This window comes from Trichechus manatus, unplaced genomic scaffold (genome assembly GCF_000243295.1).
Source record: "Trichechus manatus latirostris isolate Lorelei unplaced genomic scaffold, TriManLat1.0 scaffold00018, whole genome shotgun sequence".
In the NCBI taxonomy this organism is placed as follows: Eukaryota; Metazoa; Chordata; class Mammalia; order Sirenia; family Trichechidae; genus Trichechus; species Trichechus manatus.
In genome coordinates, this window is record NW_004443954.1 from 18,065,009 (window position 1) to 18,081,688 (window position 16,680).

Sequence of the window (16,680 nt, forward strand, 5' to 3'; positions counted from 1 at the left end):
AGGATATACAACATTTCCATTACCACAACGATCCCTCAGGTTGTCCTTTTATAGCCCCATTCAATACCCGCCTGTCACCACACCCTCCTTAACCCTGGTAAACACTAATCTGTTCATTTCTATTATTTTTTCATTTCAAGAAAGTTATATAAATGGAATGATACAGTATGCAACCTTTTGGGGTTGACTTTATTCACTCAGCATAATTCTCTACAGCTTCCTCTGGATTGTTGCACGTATCAATAGTCCATTCCTTTTTACTGCTGAGTAGTACCCCATGGTATGGACATACCACACTTTAACTATTCACCCACTGAAGAATATTTAGATTGTTCCCAGCTGTTTGTTATTACAAAAAAAGCTGGTATGAACATTTCTGCACAGGTTTTTTGGTGAACATTAAGTCTTCATTTCTCTGGGATTAATACACCAGAGTACAACTGCTGGGTCATATGGTAGCTGCATGCCGAACTGTTTTCCAGTGTGTCTGTATCATTTTACATTCCCATCAGCAATGTATGAGTGATCCAGTTTCTCCTTCTCTTCATCATTTGGTGTTGTCAACTACTTTTTATTTTATCCACTTTGATAGGTGCACAGTATATGTCATTGAGGTTTTAATTAACATCTTTTGGAAGTGTTTATTGGCCATCTGTATATCTTCTTCAATAAAAGGTCTATTCATGTCTGTACTGTGTTGACTAGCATACCCCTAAATTTCATGTCCACTGGAACCTGTGGATGTGACTACCCGGAAATAGGATCTCTGTAGATGTATCTACTTTAAGATGAGGTCATAGCGGATTAGACCAAACCAAAACCGGTTGCCATCGAGTCAATTCCAACTCATAGAGACCCTATACTAGATTAGGGTGGGCCCTAAATTCAGTATTGACTACCGTCCTTATAAGAAGAATCTGGACACAGACATATAAGCACACAGTGAGCAGAGGGCCACGTGAAGATGGAGTTATGCTGTCACAAGCCAAGGAATTCCAAGGTTTGCCAGCAACCACTAGAAACTAAAAGAGGCAAGGAAGGATTCTTCCTCGAGAGCCTTTAGAGGGAATAAGAGCTTGGCAACACTTTCAGACTTCTAGCCTCCAGAAATGTTACTTTCCATTTTTCTGATAATTGTCACCCTAAAGGGTGTGATGTGCTATCTCATTATGGTTTTGATTTACATTTCCCTAATGACTTGGAGCTTTTTTTCATGTGCTCATTGCCATTTGTATAACTTCTTTGGAGAAAATACTGAAGTCCTTTGCCCATTTTTTAAATTCAATTGTCTTTTTGTTGTGGAGTTGTTGGAGTTCTTTATATACTCTGGATATTAAATCTTTATCAGATAGATGGTTCCTAAATATTTTCTACTATTTCGTAGGGTGTCTCTGCATTATGTATGTTGTCTCTTCTCTTTAAAGAATAATATCCTTTAAAGCACTGAAGTTTTTAATTTTGATGAAGTCCAATTTATGTTTTTTCTTTTGTTGATTATGTTTTCAGTGTCATATCTAAGAATTCAGTCTCCAAAACAAAACAAAAAAAAAGTCCTGAAGCTTTACCTCTATGTGTTCTTCTAAGAGTTTTATGGTTTTAGTTCTCATATTTAGAGGTCAACAATACAATCTGAGTTACTTTTCATTTATGGAGTGAGGTGTAGGTTCAACTTCATTCTTTTGCATGTGGAGATCCAGCGGTCCTAGCACCATTTGTTGAAGATAGCATTTTCCCACTGAGTGGTCTTGGCACCCTTGTTGAAAACTGTCCATAGATGTATGGCTTTATTTCTGGACTCTCAATTCTATTCCACTGATCCATATGTCTAGCCTTATACTAGTACCAGACTGTTTTGATTACTGTTCTGAAATTAGGAAAACGAGTCCCCCCTACTTTGTTCTTCTTTTTCAAGATTGTTTTATTTGGGGTCCTTGCAAGTTTATATGAATTTAAGAATCAGCTTTCCCATTTCTGTAGAAAAGGCTGTTAGAATTTTGACAGGGATTGCATTGAATCTGAAGATCACTTTGGGTGGTACTGATATCTTAACAATATTAAGACTTCGAATGACTCACGGGGGAGGGTGTGGTTGGCAAACAAATGTAGATGTGCATGCTATTTGCATAAAAATTGTTGTTGTTAGGTGTCACCCAGCTGGTTCCGATTCACAGTGACCCTATGTACAACATAATGAAACTCTGCCCAGTCCTGCACCATGCTCACAATTGTTATTATGCTTCAGCCCACTGTTGCAGCCACTGTGCCAATCCATCTCATCGAGGGTATTCCTATTTTTTGCTGACCCTGTACTTTACCAAGCATGATGTCCTTCTCCAGGGACTAGTCCCTCCTGATAAAATGTCCAAAGTACGTGAGACAAAGTCCCGCCATCCTTGCTTTTAAGGAGCATTCTGACTATACTTCTTTCGAGACAGATTTGTTCGTTCTTCTGGTAGTCCATGGTATATTCAATAACCTTCGCCAAGAGCATAATTCAAAGGCATCAATTCTTCTTTGGTCTTCATTGTTCAGCTTTCACATGCATATGAGGGGACTGAAAATACCATGGCTTGGGTCAGGGGCATCTTAGTCCTCAAAGTGACAGCTTTGCTTTTTAACACTTTAAAGAGGTCTTCTGCAGCAGATTTGCCCAATGCAATGCATCCTCCGATTTCTTGACTGCTGCTTCCATGGGCGTTGATTGTGGAACCAAGTAAAATGAAATCCTTGACAACTTCAATATTTTCTCCATTTATCATGATGTTGCTTACTGGTCCAGTTGCGAGGATTTCTGTTTCTTTATGTTGAGGTATAATCCATACTAAAGGCTGTAGTCTTTGATCTTCATCAGTAAGTGCTTCAAGTCCTCTTCACTTTTAGCTAGCAAGGCTGGGTCATCTGCATATCACAGGTTGTTAATGAGTCTTCCTCCAATCCTGATGCCTCATTCTTCTTCGTATTAGTCCAGCTTCTCAGATTATTTGGTCAGCATACACACTGAATAAGTGTTATCAATTTAAACTGTATAAAAACATGGCAGTTTAAGTTGATAACAACTTCGATAACATACAAAAAGTGCTCCTTTATCATGCCTCCACCCCCTTTGTTGCTGCTGTCATAAATTACATCTTCATGCATTGTGTGCCAAGTGATGAATTTATAATTATTTTTGATACATGTCTTTTAAATCATGTAACAATACATTAATAAGACAAAATTACCATAAAACTAGCCTCTATATTTACCCATGAAATTATCTTTATTGGAGATTTTGATTTCTTCATATAGCTTCAAGTTACTGTACACCTGCTGTTGTCAAGTTGATTCCGACTCACAGACACCCTACAGGACAGAGCAGAACCGCCCCACCGAGTTTCCAAGGAGCAGCTGGTGGATTTGAACTGCTAACCTTTTGGTCAGCAGCCAAACTCTTAACCACTGTGCCACCAGGGCTCCCAGGTTACTGCAGAATGTCTTTTTATTTCAATCTGAAGTATTACCTTTAATATTTCTGTAGGACAAGTCTGTAACAAACTCTCAGCTTTTGTTTACCTGGGAAATGTCTTAATTTTGCTCGAATTTTTGAAGGTCAATTTTCTCAGATACAGCATTCTTGACTAACAGTTTTTTCTTTTAGCACTTTAAGTATTATGTCATCCCACTGCTTTCTGGCCTCCACAGTTTCTGAGGAGAAATCAGTACTCAGTCTTATTGAGGATCCCTTACATGCAATGGGAGCCCTGGTGGCACAGTGGTTAAGAGCTCAGGCTGATAACCAAAAGGCTGGCAGTTCGAATCAACCAGCCGCTCCCTGGAAGCCCTATGGGGCAGTTCTGCTCTGAGTCAGAATCAACTTGATGGCAACAGGTTTCATATGGGATGATACGCTTTTCTCTTGCTGCTTTCAAGGTTATCTATCTGAGGTTTGTGTGAGTTTCATTATAATATGTCTTGGCGTAGAATTCTTTGGGTATATACTTAGATTTCATTGAGTTTCTTGGATGTGTAGATGCATGCTAACTCTGGAAATCAGATTTTCCCCCTCACCAGGGTTTGCTGTTTTGTGCGTGTGTGTGTGTGTGTGTGTGTGTGTGTGTGTGTGTGTGTGTATGTTTGTCTGCTTGTTTGTTTTTTTAAATTAATTGGTGTTGTCTGTCTGTTTAGTGACTTACCCTAGCTATTTTTGCAAAGACTGCCTTGCTGGATATGTGTGGACACAGAGAGGTCTGTTTCTTAGCTTGTGTTCAGCCAAGTGTTTTGACAGAGATTTCCCTGAATGCCAGAGAAAAACAAAAAATATCCTCTACTTTGGAAATTAGCTCCTTTAACACTTAGCCAGGTCTGCACTGAGACTAGGGATATGACCCTATGTGAAAGCACAGGGTCTTCTCAGGTAATTTCTGAGCATGCGTCTTGCCTTGAGCATGCATGTGGCTTTCTCAATTCTGCTGTATTCATGGTGCTTTTGAAAGCCTTAATCTGTGAAAGAAACTCTCTTCCCAGCCTCTCCTTCCAGTTTTTTGTTTGTTGTTGTTTTTAATTTACTGTGGTGAATATATGTAACAAAAAATTTATATATATATAACCCACCACCAATCACCCACTGCCGTTGAGTGAATTCTGACTAATAGCAACCCTATACAACAGAGCAGAAATGCACCAGAGAGTTTCCAAGGAGTGCCTGGTGGATTCGAACTGCCGACCTTTTGGTTAGCAGCAGTAGCTCTTAACCACTACGCCACCAAGGTTTCTGAATATATATATATACACATATATAAAACACACAAAAAGTTAACCATTTTAACTGTACAATTCAGTGACATTTAATACATTTACCATGTTGTGCTATTACTACTATCAATTTCCAAAATCCTTCCAGTTTTTAGGTATCTACTGTATGCCTGGAAGCCCTGGTGGCTCAGGGTTAAGTGCTATGGCTGCTAACCAAAAGGTCAGCAGTTCGAATCCACCAGCCACTCCTTGGAAATATGGGGCAGTTCTACTCTGTCTTATAGGATTGCTCTGAGTCAGAATCAACTCGACAGCAATGGGTTTGTTTTTGGTTTGGGTTTGGTACTGTATGCCTTGTGGCACAGTAGTTAAAAAGAGTTCAGCTGCTAACCAAAAAAGCTGGCAGTTCGAAACCACCAGCTACTTCCTTGGAAACCATATGGGATCAACTTGATGGCAACAGGTTTGGTTTGGTTTATTGTATGCCATAAGGGCACTCTTTAGACCCAGGCAGCTATAGTTGGTTAGTCTTAGGTCGTTTCCTGTCGCCCTTGAGCCCTGTGTGAGCTCCAAGACATGCCAAATCAAGACAACCATCTTGCTTCAGTCCTTCAGGCAGCCACCCAGTCAGGTTAGAACAGATGCACATAATAACTTAAAAATAGTCTGCTCTGCTCTCTTTAGAGCTAGAGACCAGGTTTTCTCTCTCGGAGTGTGGGCCACTGTTGTCATTTTAAGATGGCCACGCTGAGCCAGGGAGGGGGTGGGGTACAGGTAAACAGAAACCCAAAGCTTTGCTACCATTTATATATTGCCTTTTACTTAACTCAGTGTTCACTTAGTTGTTGTAACCCTTCGGCTGGTTTCCAGAGTTTTGATCATGCTGGTTCTGTCAGTTTCCTTTTTTTTTTTCCTCTAGGTATTTTTTGGGGGTGGAGATAGAAGCATGCAGCTGCTTACTCTGTCATCTTGCTCCGAAGCCTAAATTAAATTGTGTGGCTCGTCTTCTCATCCTCTTAACGGGGTATTTTGGAGAGCAAAAGTTTTAAATTTTGATGAAGGCTAATTTATTAATATTTCCATTTATGTATTGTGCTTTTGTTGACAAGTTTGTCTAGCTCCAGATTCTGAAGATTTTTCTCCCAGTTTTTTTCCTAAAAGATTAACAGTTTTACATTTGACATTTCAGTTCATAATCCATTTTGAGTTAATTTTTGTATAAAATGCAAGACTTAGGTTGAGGTTCCTTTTTTTGCCTATGGGTATCTAATAGCTCCAGCACCATTTGTTGAACAGGCTATTTTTCCTCCACTGAATAGCTTTTGCACCTTTATTAAAAATCAGTTGCGCATATTTGTGTTGGTTTATTTCCGGTTCTCTAGTGTGTTCCATTTATTTAGCTCTTTTAAATTTCTTTCATCAGCCATTTTGTGGTTTCTAGCATACATATCCTGTACTTTTTTTTTCAAGATTTACACCAAAGTATATCATTTTCTTTTTGTGATTATAAATTGTATTGTATTTTCAATTTTGGTGTCCATGTGTTCATTGTTAGTACACAGAAATATAATAAGATTTTTGTATGTTTATCTTATCTCTTGAAAACTCTCTAAACTCGCTTATTTCTATGATTTTTTTTTAACTCCTTGGGATTTTCTACGTAGCCGTTTATTTTCTTTTATTGATTTATTACACTGGCTAGAACTTTGCTACGTTTAATAAGAGTGATGAGAGTGGACATCCTTGCTTTGCTCCTCATCTAAGCGGGGAAAACATTTAGTCTTTCACTACTAAGTATAACGTTAGCTGTAGGTTCATTTTTTTTAACCTGTGGTAAAAAAATTATATATATATAAGAATTGCCAATTCAATAATTTTTACTTGTATATTTAGTGACACTGATTACATTCATCATGTTGTGCAACCATTACCACTACCCTGTTCCAAATTAGTCCACCACCATTAACAGAAACTCAGTGCCCCCTGAGCAATGGCTCTACCTTTCTCCTTCTCTCCCACCCTTGGTAACCACTAATAAGTTTTGATCTCTATACACTTGCCTATTTCACACAAGTGGAATCATACACTATTTGTCCTTTTATGACTGACTCATTTCACGCAGCATAATCTTTTCATATGGTAGTTCTAACTTTTTGAGGAACTGCCAAACTGTTTCCCACGCTGATTGTATCATTTTGCATTTCCAGCAGCAAAGGATGAGGGTTCCCATTTCTCCACATCCTTACCAATCCTTATTTTCTGTGTTGTTGTTGTTGTTTTTATATCACAGTCATTCTAGGGGGGTGAGGTGTTATCTCATTGTAGTTTTGATTTTCAACTCCCTAATGATTAATGGGAAGGCGCCCTGGTGGCACATGGTTAAAGCTTTCAGTTGCTAACAGAAAGGCTGGTGGTTCAAACACACTAGCCGTTCGGCAGGAGAAAGACGTGGTAGTCTGCTCCCATAAAGATTACAGTCTTGGAAATCCTATGGGGCAGTTCTACTCTGTCCTAAGGAGTCACTAGGAGGTAGAATAGACTCAAAAGCAATGGGTTAATGACTAATGAAGTTGAGCATCTTTTCATTGATTCTTGGCCATTTGTCCTCTTTGATGAAATGTCTGTTCAAGACTTTTGCTCATTTTTTGATTGGGATGCTGGTCTTTTTGTTTAGTTGTAGCAGTTCTTTATATATTTTGGATATTAAACCATTATCAGGTATTTGGTTCCCAGCTGTAGGTTTTCTGCAGATGCTCTTTAACAAGCTGAAGAAGTCCTCAATGTCTATTTTTCTGAGAATTTTAAATCATGAATAATTAATTTTTGCAAAATGTTTTTTCTGCATCAAATGATATGACTATGTATTTTTTCTTCTTTAGCGTGTTAAAATGGTGAATTACATTGGTTAAATGTTTAATCAGTCTTTTATCCCTGGAAGAAATCCCATTTGTTCATGACGTACATATATCTTATATATGTGTACACATATATGTGATTTTATATCTTGCTGAACTCTATATGCTGATGTTTTATTGAGGATTTTTTTTTATATATTCACAAGGGATACTGGTCTTTAGTGTTCTGTTTTCATATTGTCTTGTCTGGGTATCACAGTAATATTAGCTTCATAAAATGAATTCAGAAGTATTCCTCCTTTCTATTTTCTGGAAGAGATGGTAAAGAATTAGTTGTAATTCTTTAAATATTTGGTAGTATTCTTCAATGAAAGCATCTTGGCACAGAGTTTTTGGCAGTTTTAAAATTATGATTCAATTTCCTTAACACTATAGTTCTTCAAATTATCTATTTCATATTGGGAGAGCTATGTCAGTTTGGTGTTTTTTGGGAACTGGTCCATTTCATTGTCTACCTATTTCTGTAGAACTGCTTACAGTATTTTCTTATTATCTTTTTGATGTCTGCAGGGTCTGTGGTGACATGTTTTGTTTTTGTCCTGGTACCGGTAATTTGGATTTCTTTGTTTCTTTGTCAGTCTGGCTAGAGACCTGTCAATTTTATGGACCTTTTTTTTTTTTAAACAGTTATTTGGTGGCATAGTGGGTAAGTGCTACGGCTGCTAACCAAAAGGTCAGCAGTTCGAATCCACCAGGTGCTCCTTGGAAACTCAGTGGGGCAGTTCTACTTTGTCCTATAGGGTCACTATGAGTTGGAATCGACTTGATGGCAATAGGTTTGGTTTGGTTGATTTTGTTTCAATGATTCTGTGTTTTTCTTCTGTTTTCAATTTCATTGATTTTGCTTTTATCTTTAATTTTGCTTTAGGTTCTTGAGGTGGCAGCTTTGATTACTGATTTGAGACTTTTTCTTTTTTCTAAGGTATACATTTGATGCTATAAATTTTCCTCTCCATACAGCTTAAGCTTTAGTTGTGTCCCACAAACTTTAATGTTGTATTTCATTTTCATTCAGTTCAATGTATTTTTTCTTTTTGAGACTTCCTCTTTGACACAAAGATTAATTAGACGTGTTTTCTTTACTTTCCATGCATTTGGAGATTCTCCTGCTGTTATTGATTTCTAGTTTAGTTCCCTTGTGTTTGGAGAATACACGTTGTATGATTTCAATACTTTCAAATCTACTGAGGTTTGTTTTATGTCCCATGATGTATCGTATTTTTACACAAATAATACATGTCTTCTGTGTTTGTTTGCTAACCGTATCCTCCCCCCAGGAGGTATTTTTCATAAGCACAGTATGCTAATTTTTTTACATCAACATGTAAAAAACACTTGACATAGCGGTGTTTATGAAAATACCTCACAAGGGGAAGGCGCGATTGGCAAACATAGAGGCGCACGTTATTCGCATAAAAAAACAGTAGTCCATCTTGGTATATGTTGTTGGTATTTGAAAGAAACGTGTATTCTGCTGTTGTTGAGTGTTCTACAAACGTTGATTACATTCTATTGGTTGATAATGCTGAATTGTTCAATATCCTTGCTGATTTTTGGTCTAGCTATTCTTTAAACTGTTAAGAGGTGAGTGTTAAAGACTCCAAATGTGATTATGGATTTGTCTATTTCTCCTTTCAGTTCTATTTTGTTTTTACTCCACATATTTTACAGCTCTGTTGTTTGGTGCGTACATATTATGTATTCTATGCCTTCTTAATGGATGACTCTTTTATCACTTTATAACATCCCTCTCTGTTTCAGGTAATTTACTCTGCTATGAAGGCTTTTATTTGATATTAATATAGTCACACTCACTTTCTTTTGATTAATGTTTGAATGACATATGTTTTTCTATCATTTTACTCTCAATCTGCCTATACTGTTATAGTTTGAAGTGGGTTTCTTGTAGACATCATATGGCTGATCACGTTTATAGTCTGCCAAACTGTCTTTTGGTGTATTTATATCTTTTACATTTAATGGAATTATTGATATGTGAGAGTTTAAGTCTACCATTTAATTTTTTGCATTTTTTTTCCTGTTTACTATTGTCTTTTTCCTGCCATCATGTTGGTTAATTGAAGATGTTTTAGAATGCCATATTGACTTATCTGTAACATTTTAAACTGTATTTCTTTGTATAACCTTTTTAGCAGTTACTCTAGCTATGGAGTTATATATAAATATCTCATCACAGTCTACTAGTGTTACCACTTTACTAAAACAAATGAGGTGTAGAAACTTTGCCTCCCTTTATCCTCTTTGATTTACAATATAACTATCTTAAGTATTTCCTCAATATACATTGAGAACCACATCAGTGTTTTATATTCAATTCTCATTATTTACGGATTCCATATTTGCAAATTCACCTATTTGCTAAAATTTTTAAGTCCAAAATCAACGCTTGTGACACTTGTGGACATGTGCAGAGCAGTGAAACATCTGAGTCGCCCAACGTACACATTCCCAGCTGAAGTAGAAGAAGGTGATGCTCTCTGCCTTTTGTTTCAGCTGTCATACTATAAACAAGTGTCCTTTTGGTGGTTTATTTAGTGCCACATGTTTTGTATTTTTGTGTTTTTTGTTGGTTGAGTCTGCTGCTTAAAATGGCCCCCAAGTGTAGTTCTAAAGTGCTGTCTAGTGTTTCCAAGCACAAGAAGGTTGAGATGTACCTTACAGAGGAAATATATGTTAGATAATCTTCATTTAGGCATGAGTTACAGTGCTGATGGCTGTGAGTTTAATGTTAATGAGTCAACAACATACATTAAATGTTGTTAGTTGCTATCAAGTTGATTCTAAATCATAGGAAACCCATACATGCAGAGCAGAACTGCTCCATAGGGTTTTCAAGGCTGTGACCTTTCTAAAGTGGATCACCAGGCCTCTCTTCCAAGGCGCCTATGGGTGGGTTCAAACTGCCACCCTTTCAGCTAGTATAAGGTGTCTTTAAACAGAAACACACAAAAAATAAAATTATGCATTGCTTGACTGACAAAAATGTGGCTAGAGGCTTATAGGAACCTAACTCTGTAGTTACCCTAGGAACAATGGTTCAGTATTCACTAATTCAGTGTTTGTGGCAACTTTATAAAATTTTTGCTTCAACAAACAATTTAGGAGACTCAGAAGTAGAAAAATATCCATTATATTTAATCATATTTTTGATTCTGTGTTCTTTCTTCCTGATGTTCCAGGGTTCCCTTTATTGTTTCTTTTCTGTTAGATTACTTTCTTTAGTCATTCTTTTACAGTAGACTGGCTACTGGAAAAATTCTTAGTTTTCCTTCATCTGACAATGTCTTGATTTCTCTTTCATTTCTAAACTATATTTTTGCTGGACATAGGATTCTGGGTTGACAGCTCTTTTCTTCCAGCTCTTGAAAAATGCTGAAAAATTTCCTTCTGGCTTCCATGGTTTCTGATAAAAAAAAATCTGCTGTCATTCAAATTGTTTTCCCCTCACAGGTAAGGTCTGTTGTTTCTCGTTGCTTTCAAGATCTTTTCCCTTGTCTTTAGCTTTCAGAGGTTTGTTTATGGCGTGTCTTGATGTGGATTTCTTTATCTTTTTGGGTTTGCTCAGGTTCTTTCATCTATAGATTTATATCTTTTGCCAAATTTGGGGCATTTTCAGTCATTATTTCTTTGAGTAATTTCTCCTCTCCTTCTGGAACTCTGATGTTCATTCCTCACCCCACCCCTAGTCTATGTTCTCTCTGTATTTCTGACTGGGCAATTTTATTGTTCTATCATCCAGTTTACTCCTTCCTCTGTTGCCTCCATTCTGCTGTTAAGCCCATTCATTGTTTTTTTATTTTAAGTTATTACATTTTTTAGTTCTAAAATTCTCATTTGGTTCTTATCTTCTATTTATTTGCTGAGTCTATTTTTTTCTCATTTGTTTCAAGTGTGTCCATAATTGTTCATTAAAACATTTTTATGACAGTTGCTTTAAAATCTGTCAGATAATTCTTAACATCTCTGCATTTCACTGTTGGTATCTATTATCTTTTTTTCATTCAGTTTGAGATCTTCCTGGTTCTAGGTACAATGACTCATTTTCTACTGAAACCTAGGCATTTTGAGTACTATAAGACTTCATGTATTATTTAAACCTATTTTAGTTGGCTTCCTCTGACATCACTCCAACAATGGAGCGGGAGGGCATCATTTCATCACTGTAAGGTGGATGTAGAAGACCAGGTTCCCAGTTGGCCTCTGGTGACACCTGAGCTGGGGGGGTTCCTCATTACTGCTGGGTGGGGTGGGAGAACCCTGTTACAGATAGGCGATGGTGGAAGTCTGGGTCACATACTTGGCCTTTGCTGGTGTGGGTGTCATCAGTTTTTTCTGTGGTGTTTGGTTACCATAGAGCAGACATTTTCTAAAAGCTTTCCGTCTTGTCCTCTAGCCCCTTTCCTGTTCCTCTGGCTAGAGACAGCAGGCTTTTTCTTGGAGCTTTTTTGGGCTCATTGATCTCCAGCACCCAGTCTGGGATATGTAAAGCAAAAAGGAAACCCAGGGCTTTCACTGCCATGCCATTCCTCAAGTCCCAAGGTCACTAGCCAGTCTTCTGTCTCCTCTCCACCTGTTAGAGTCTTCTTATGTTTGTTTTATATGTAATGTCCTGGGCTTAGTTGTATTTAGCAGGATGAAAAGAGAAAGTTGCGTCTACTCCATCTTCTGAGAAGCAGAATCCCATAGTTATTATTATTTTTACATTCAATCAGTTCCTAAGTCATATTAAGACAGTCATGCTTTGTGAGCAGCCATCTAGGATACTCCACTGCACTCACCCCTTCGGGAGCAAGGGAGAATGAAGAAAACTAAAGACACAAGGGAAAGATTAGTCCAAAGGACTAATCGACCACAACTACCACGGCCTCCACCAGACTGAGTCCAGTACAACTAGATGGTGCCTGGCTACTACAACTGACTGCTCTGACAAGGATCACAATACAGGATCCTGAACAGAGTCGGAGAAAAATGTAGAACAAAATTCTAACTCACAAAAAAAAAGACCAGACTTACTGGCCTGACAGAGACTGAAGAAACCCTGAGAGTATGGCCCCCAGATACTCTTTTAGCTCAGTAATGCAGTCACTCCTGAGGTTCACCCTTTAGCAAAAGATCAGACAAGCCCATAAAACAAAACAAGACTAAAGGGGCACATCAGCCAGGGGCAAGGACTAGAAGGCAGGAGGGGGCAGGAAAGCTGGTAATAGGGAACCTAAGGTCAAGAAGGGAGAGTGTTGACATGTCGTGGGGTTGGTAATCAATGTCCTAGAACAATATGTGTACTGTTTAATGAGAAGTTAGTTTGTTCTATAAACCATCTAACGTACAAGAGAAGAAAAAAAAGAGTTAGGCTTCATCTCACCCTTTTTTGGATCATACAACAAATTTCCGTAGCCTTAAAATACCTTATCATTAAATATTTTTATCTTTTAGGTACTATCTAATGAAATATTACATTACATAATGCTGGTCTGTGAATGCTTTAAAAATGAAATCATGACAAATTATTTCTTATAATTCTTGGTTTCTGAGAAGAAATTAATTTACACTGCTAAGTAAAATGTTGTTCTCTCGTGAGTATGGGAAATTCCTGCCAGATCCAATTTTATAAATATTTTATTAACCACAGATACAGAACTTTTGTAATAAGTGCTGCCAAAACATTAATGGAATAGTTTGATATTTCATTCAAATGTTCAGCCAAAAGACAACAGTAATTTGCTACTTACAAGTAAACACCTACTGGTACTTGTTAAGAAAATAAACATAAAGGCATTTAGAAGGAGCCCTGGTGATGCCAGAACTAGAAATCTAGGACTGCTTTAAAGTAATTGATCCCTGTCATTTGAGTTCATAGTATGGTTCTTTGTTAAAATGTGTACAATTCTGGTTTCATGAGTCTCAAAAGCAACAAGAAACTACAGTTAATAATCAATAAGGTTATGTTTCAGATGTCTTGAAGCCCTCTGGACAAACTGTTAGCACTTAATGTTTCAAATACAATACACAGTTCAACAAAGGGACAAAGCAGATTTCTTTTTATGGGCTTGCAGTGTAAAGTAAACTGTTATCCTTGTACATTATCAAGTTTTAATTATTGGTTACAACAGGTAAAGCATTAGCTGGTGCCTGTACAAGATGAACTGACAAAAATTACAGAGCACTTCATCAAGTATAACCACCACCAGGTGCCATGGAGTAGATTCTGACTCATGGTGATCCCATGTGTGTCAGAGTAGAACTGTGTGTTCCATAGGGTTTTGAATGGCTGATATTTTAGAAGTAGATCACCAGGTCTTTCTTCCAAGATGTCTCTGGTTGGACTCAAACCTCCAACGTTCTGGTTAACCGCCAAGTGTACTAACCATTTGCACTATCCAGGGAATTCATCAAGTATTGATAAGTATAACAACTGACCTAAGACTTACTCAGTGAAAATACCAAGGCTGTTGAATTACTGAAGTCAACTCCTGGTATTTAGAAACGCTCCAAGTATCATTCTTAATACAGAATTACTGACTGCTTATTCTGTCTAAGGCACAGTGTTAACTGCTGTCTAGGACCCCATCCTCTGCCATCTTTACAACAATGGGAGTCTTCAACTGTTTTCTAGAACCGCTTTCTGTAGCTGCTCTTACATTCTAACCCAGAAGGTGGGAGCTACAACATCACTTCGGGCAAACTACTCATTTTCTTTTTATAAAATACAGTAATACATTTTTCTTAGAGAGCTGAAGAGGATTAACTGTCTAATCATCTATGCATAATTATAAACAAAATATCAAAACACATATAGCAAAAAAGAATACAGTATATACAGAAAACTTCCAGTAGTTCAAGTTGATCGATGGAAAAAATAGAGAATGCAAATTCATTAATTAGAGATGGTAGAATTTCTATACTTAGTATAATGTTATATAGCAATAATACTTTTCCTTTTAAACAGAAGTAGATAAAAATAGCTACAAATGTTCAGTGTCTTGAAATATTTCCAAATTTCATTAATGTTTTTATTTTCCCCTCCTATGCAACAAAAGGAGCCCTGGTGACACAGTGGTTAAGAGGTACAGTTGCTAATCAAAAGGTCAGCACTTTGAATCCATGAGCTGCTCCTTAGAAACCCTATGGGGCAGTTCTACTCCGTCCTATCAGGTCGTTATAAGTAGGAATTGACTTGATGGCAATGGGTTTGGTTTGGATGCAACAAAAAAACAACCTTAGGGACAATACATACAAAGATGTGTCAAAGCATTTAGAGAAGGGGAGGCTTAGGATATAATTTCAGAGTCTGATATAAGATAAATGTTACAAGGCATTTCAAAGGGAAGAAATTAAGGTATCTTCTCCTACTTGATGATATTCAAAGACATGAGTTTATGGAAGAAATACCGACAAATAAATGTGAAGATATATAAAACATTTTTACTAAGTAAAAAGATAATAAACATTTAAAAGGGCCTCTTACTTACCTCTTCCACATTGGAAGCAGTCTTAGCAGAAGTTTCCATGAAGATAAGGCCATGCTCTCGTGCAAAAGCTTCACCTTCTTCTTTTTTTACTTCTCTTCTAGATTCTAAATCACTAAATGTGGGAAAGAGGCATTTTATTAACAAAACGACACAAACAGAGGCATCTGTGAAAAGTGTACCATGGGATTCAAAGCTGTACTGGTCATTCTTTCCCTTAATGTTTTAAAAAATTTTATTGTGGTGAAATATATATAACATTTGCCATTTCAACCATTCAACTATTTTTACATGTACTATCAGTGACATTATGTTCACCATAATGTGCAACCATCACCACTATCTGTTTCCAAACTTTCGATTGATTTTTAACATTTAATAATTAACTGTATTATTCTGGATATTATGAGGTATGAAGTCTTTAGAGCACACAACCTACTTTCAATGAACTAATAATCTAGCAGAAAAAGGATTCTGAGTTCTAGTCCTAGAACACTAGAACTAAGAGAAACTTGAAAGGAACACCTAGTCCAACATCCCTTTGTTGCCTTTGAGTATACTGGGCTCCCAGAGAAGCGACCCACTTTGCTCAAAATAATAATTTGTGAGAGAGCAAGACTAGGCTAGCCTCCTCATCCTTCAGCCAGAATGGCCAAGTTTCCATGAATGCGATTAAAGCATAAGTCACAGAATGTGATTAAAAAATAAGCTCTCAGAAGCTCAGGCTGAACTAAAAGAGACCTATATAAGTGGAAAAACATACCTTGCTCATGGATAGGTAGAGTCAACGTAGTGAAAATGTCAACTCTACCCAAAGCAATCTACAGATACAATGCAATCACGATCCAAATTCCACCGGCATTTTTTAATGAGATGCAGAAACAAACCACCAACTTCATATGGAAAGGGAAGAGGCCCTGAACAAATAAAGCATTACTCAAGAAGAAGAACAAAGTGGGAGGCCTCACATTACCTGATTTTAGAAACTATTATACTGCCACCGTAGTCAAAACAGCCTGGTATTGGTACAACACACAGACCAACGGAACAGAGTTGAGAATCCAGACATAAATTCATCCATCTATCAGCAGCTGATATTTGACAAAGGCCCAAAGTCCGTTAATTCGGGAAAAGACAGTCTCTTTAACAAATGGTGCTGGCATAACTGGATAGCCATCTGCAAAAAACTGAAACAAGACCCATACCTCACACCACGCACAAAAACTAACTCAAAATGGATCAAAGACTTAAATATAAAATCAAAAACGATAAAGATCATGGAAGAAAAAATAGGGACAACGCTAGGAGCCCTAATACATGATACAAACCATAAGTAACAATGCACAAGCACCAGAAGAAAGACTAGATAACTGGGAGCTCCTAAAAATCGAACACTTATGTTCATCAAAAGACTTCACCAAAAGAGTCAAAAGACAACCTACAGACAGGGAAAAAATTTTTGGCTATGACAAATCTGATCAGTGTCTAATCTCTAAAATCTGCAAGATACTGCAAAACCTCAACAACAAAAAGACAAATAACCCAAT

The 16,680-nt window shown here is 37.3% G+C and overlaps 1 protein-coding gene across 1 annotated transcript in view; it reads right to left on the bottom strand.

Annotated features, from left to right (window-relative positions):
- Window positions 1-16,680, bottom strand: part of RAB2A (RAB2A, member RAS oncogene family) — a 109,348-nt gene that overhangs the window by 20,947 nt on the left and 71,721 nt on the right. Inside the window, exon 6 of the mRNA XM_004372568.2 lies at window positions 15,137-15,248. Coding sequence (XP_004372625.1) covers window positions 15,137-15,248 — 112 coding nt within the window. The remainder of the gene's footprint in view (window positions 1-15,136; window positions 15,249-16,680) is intronic.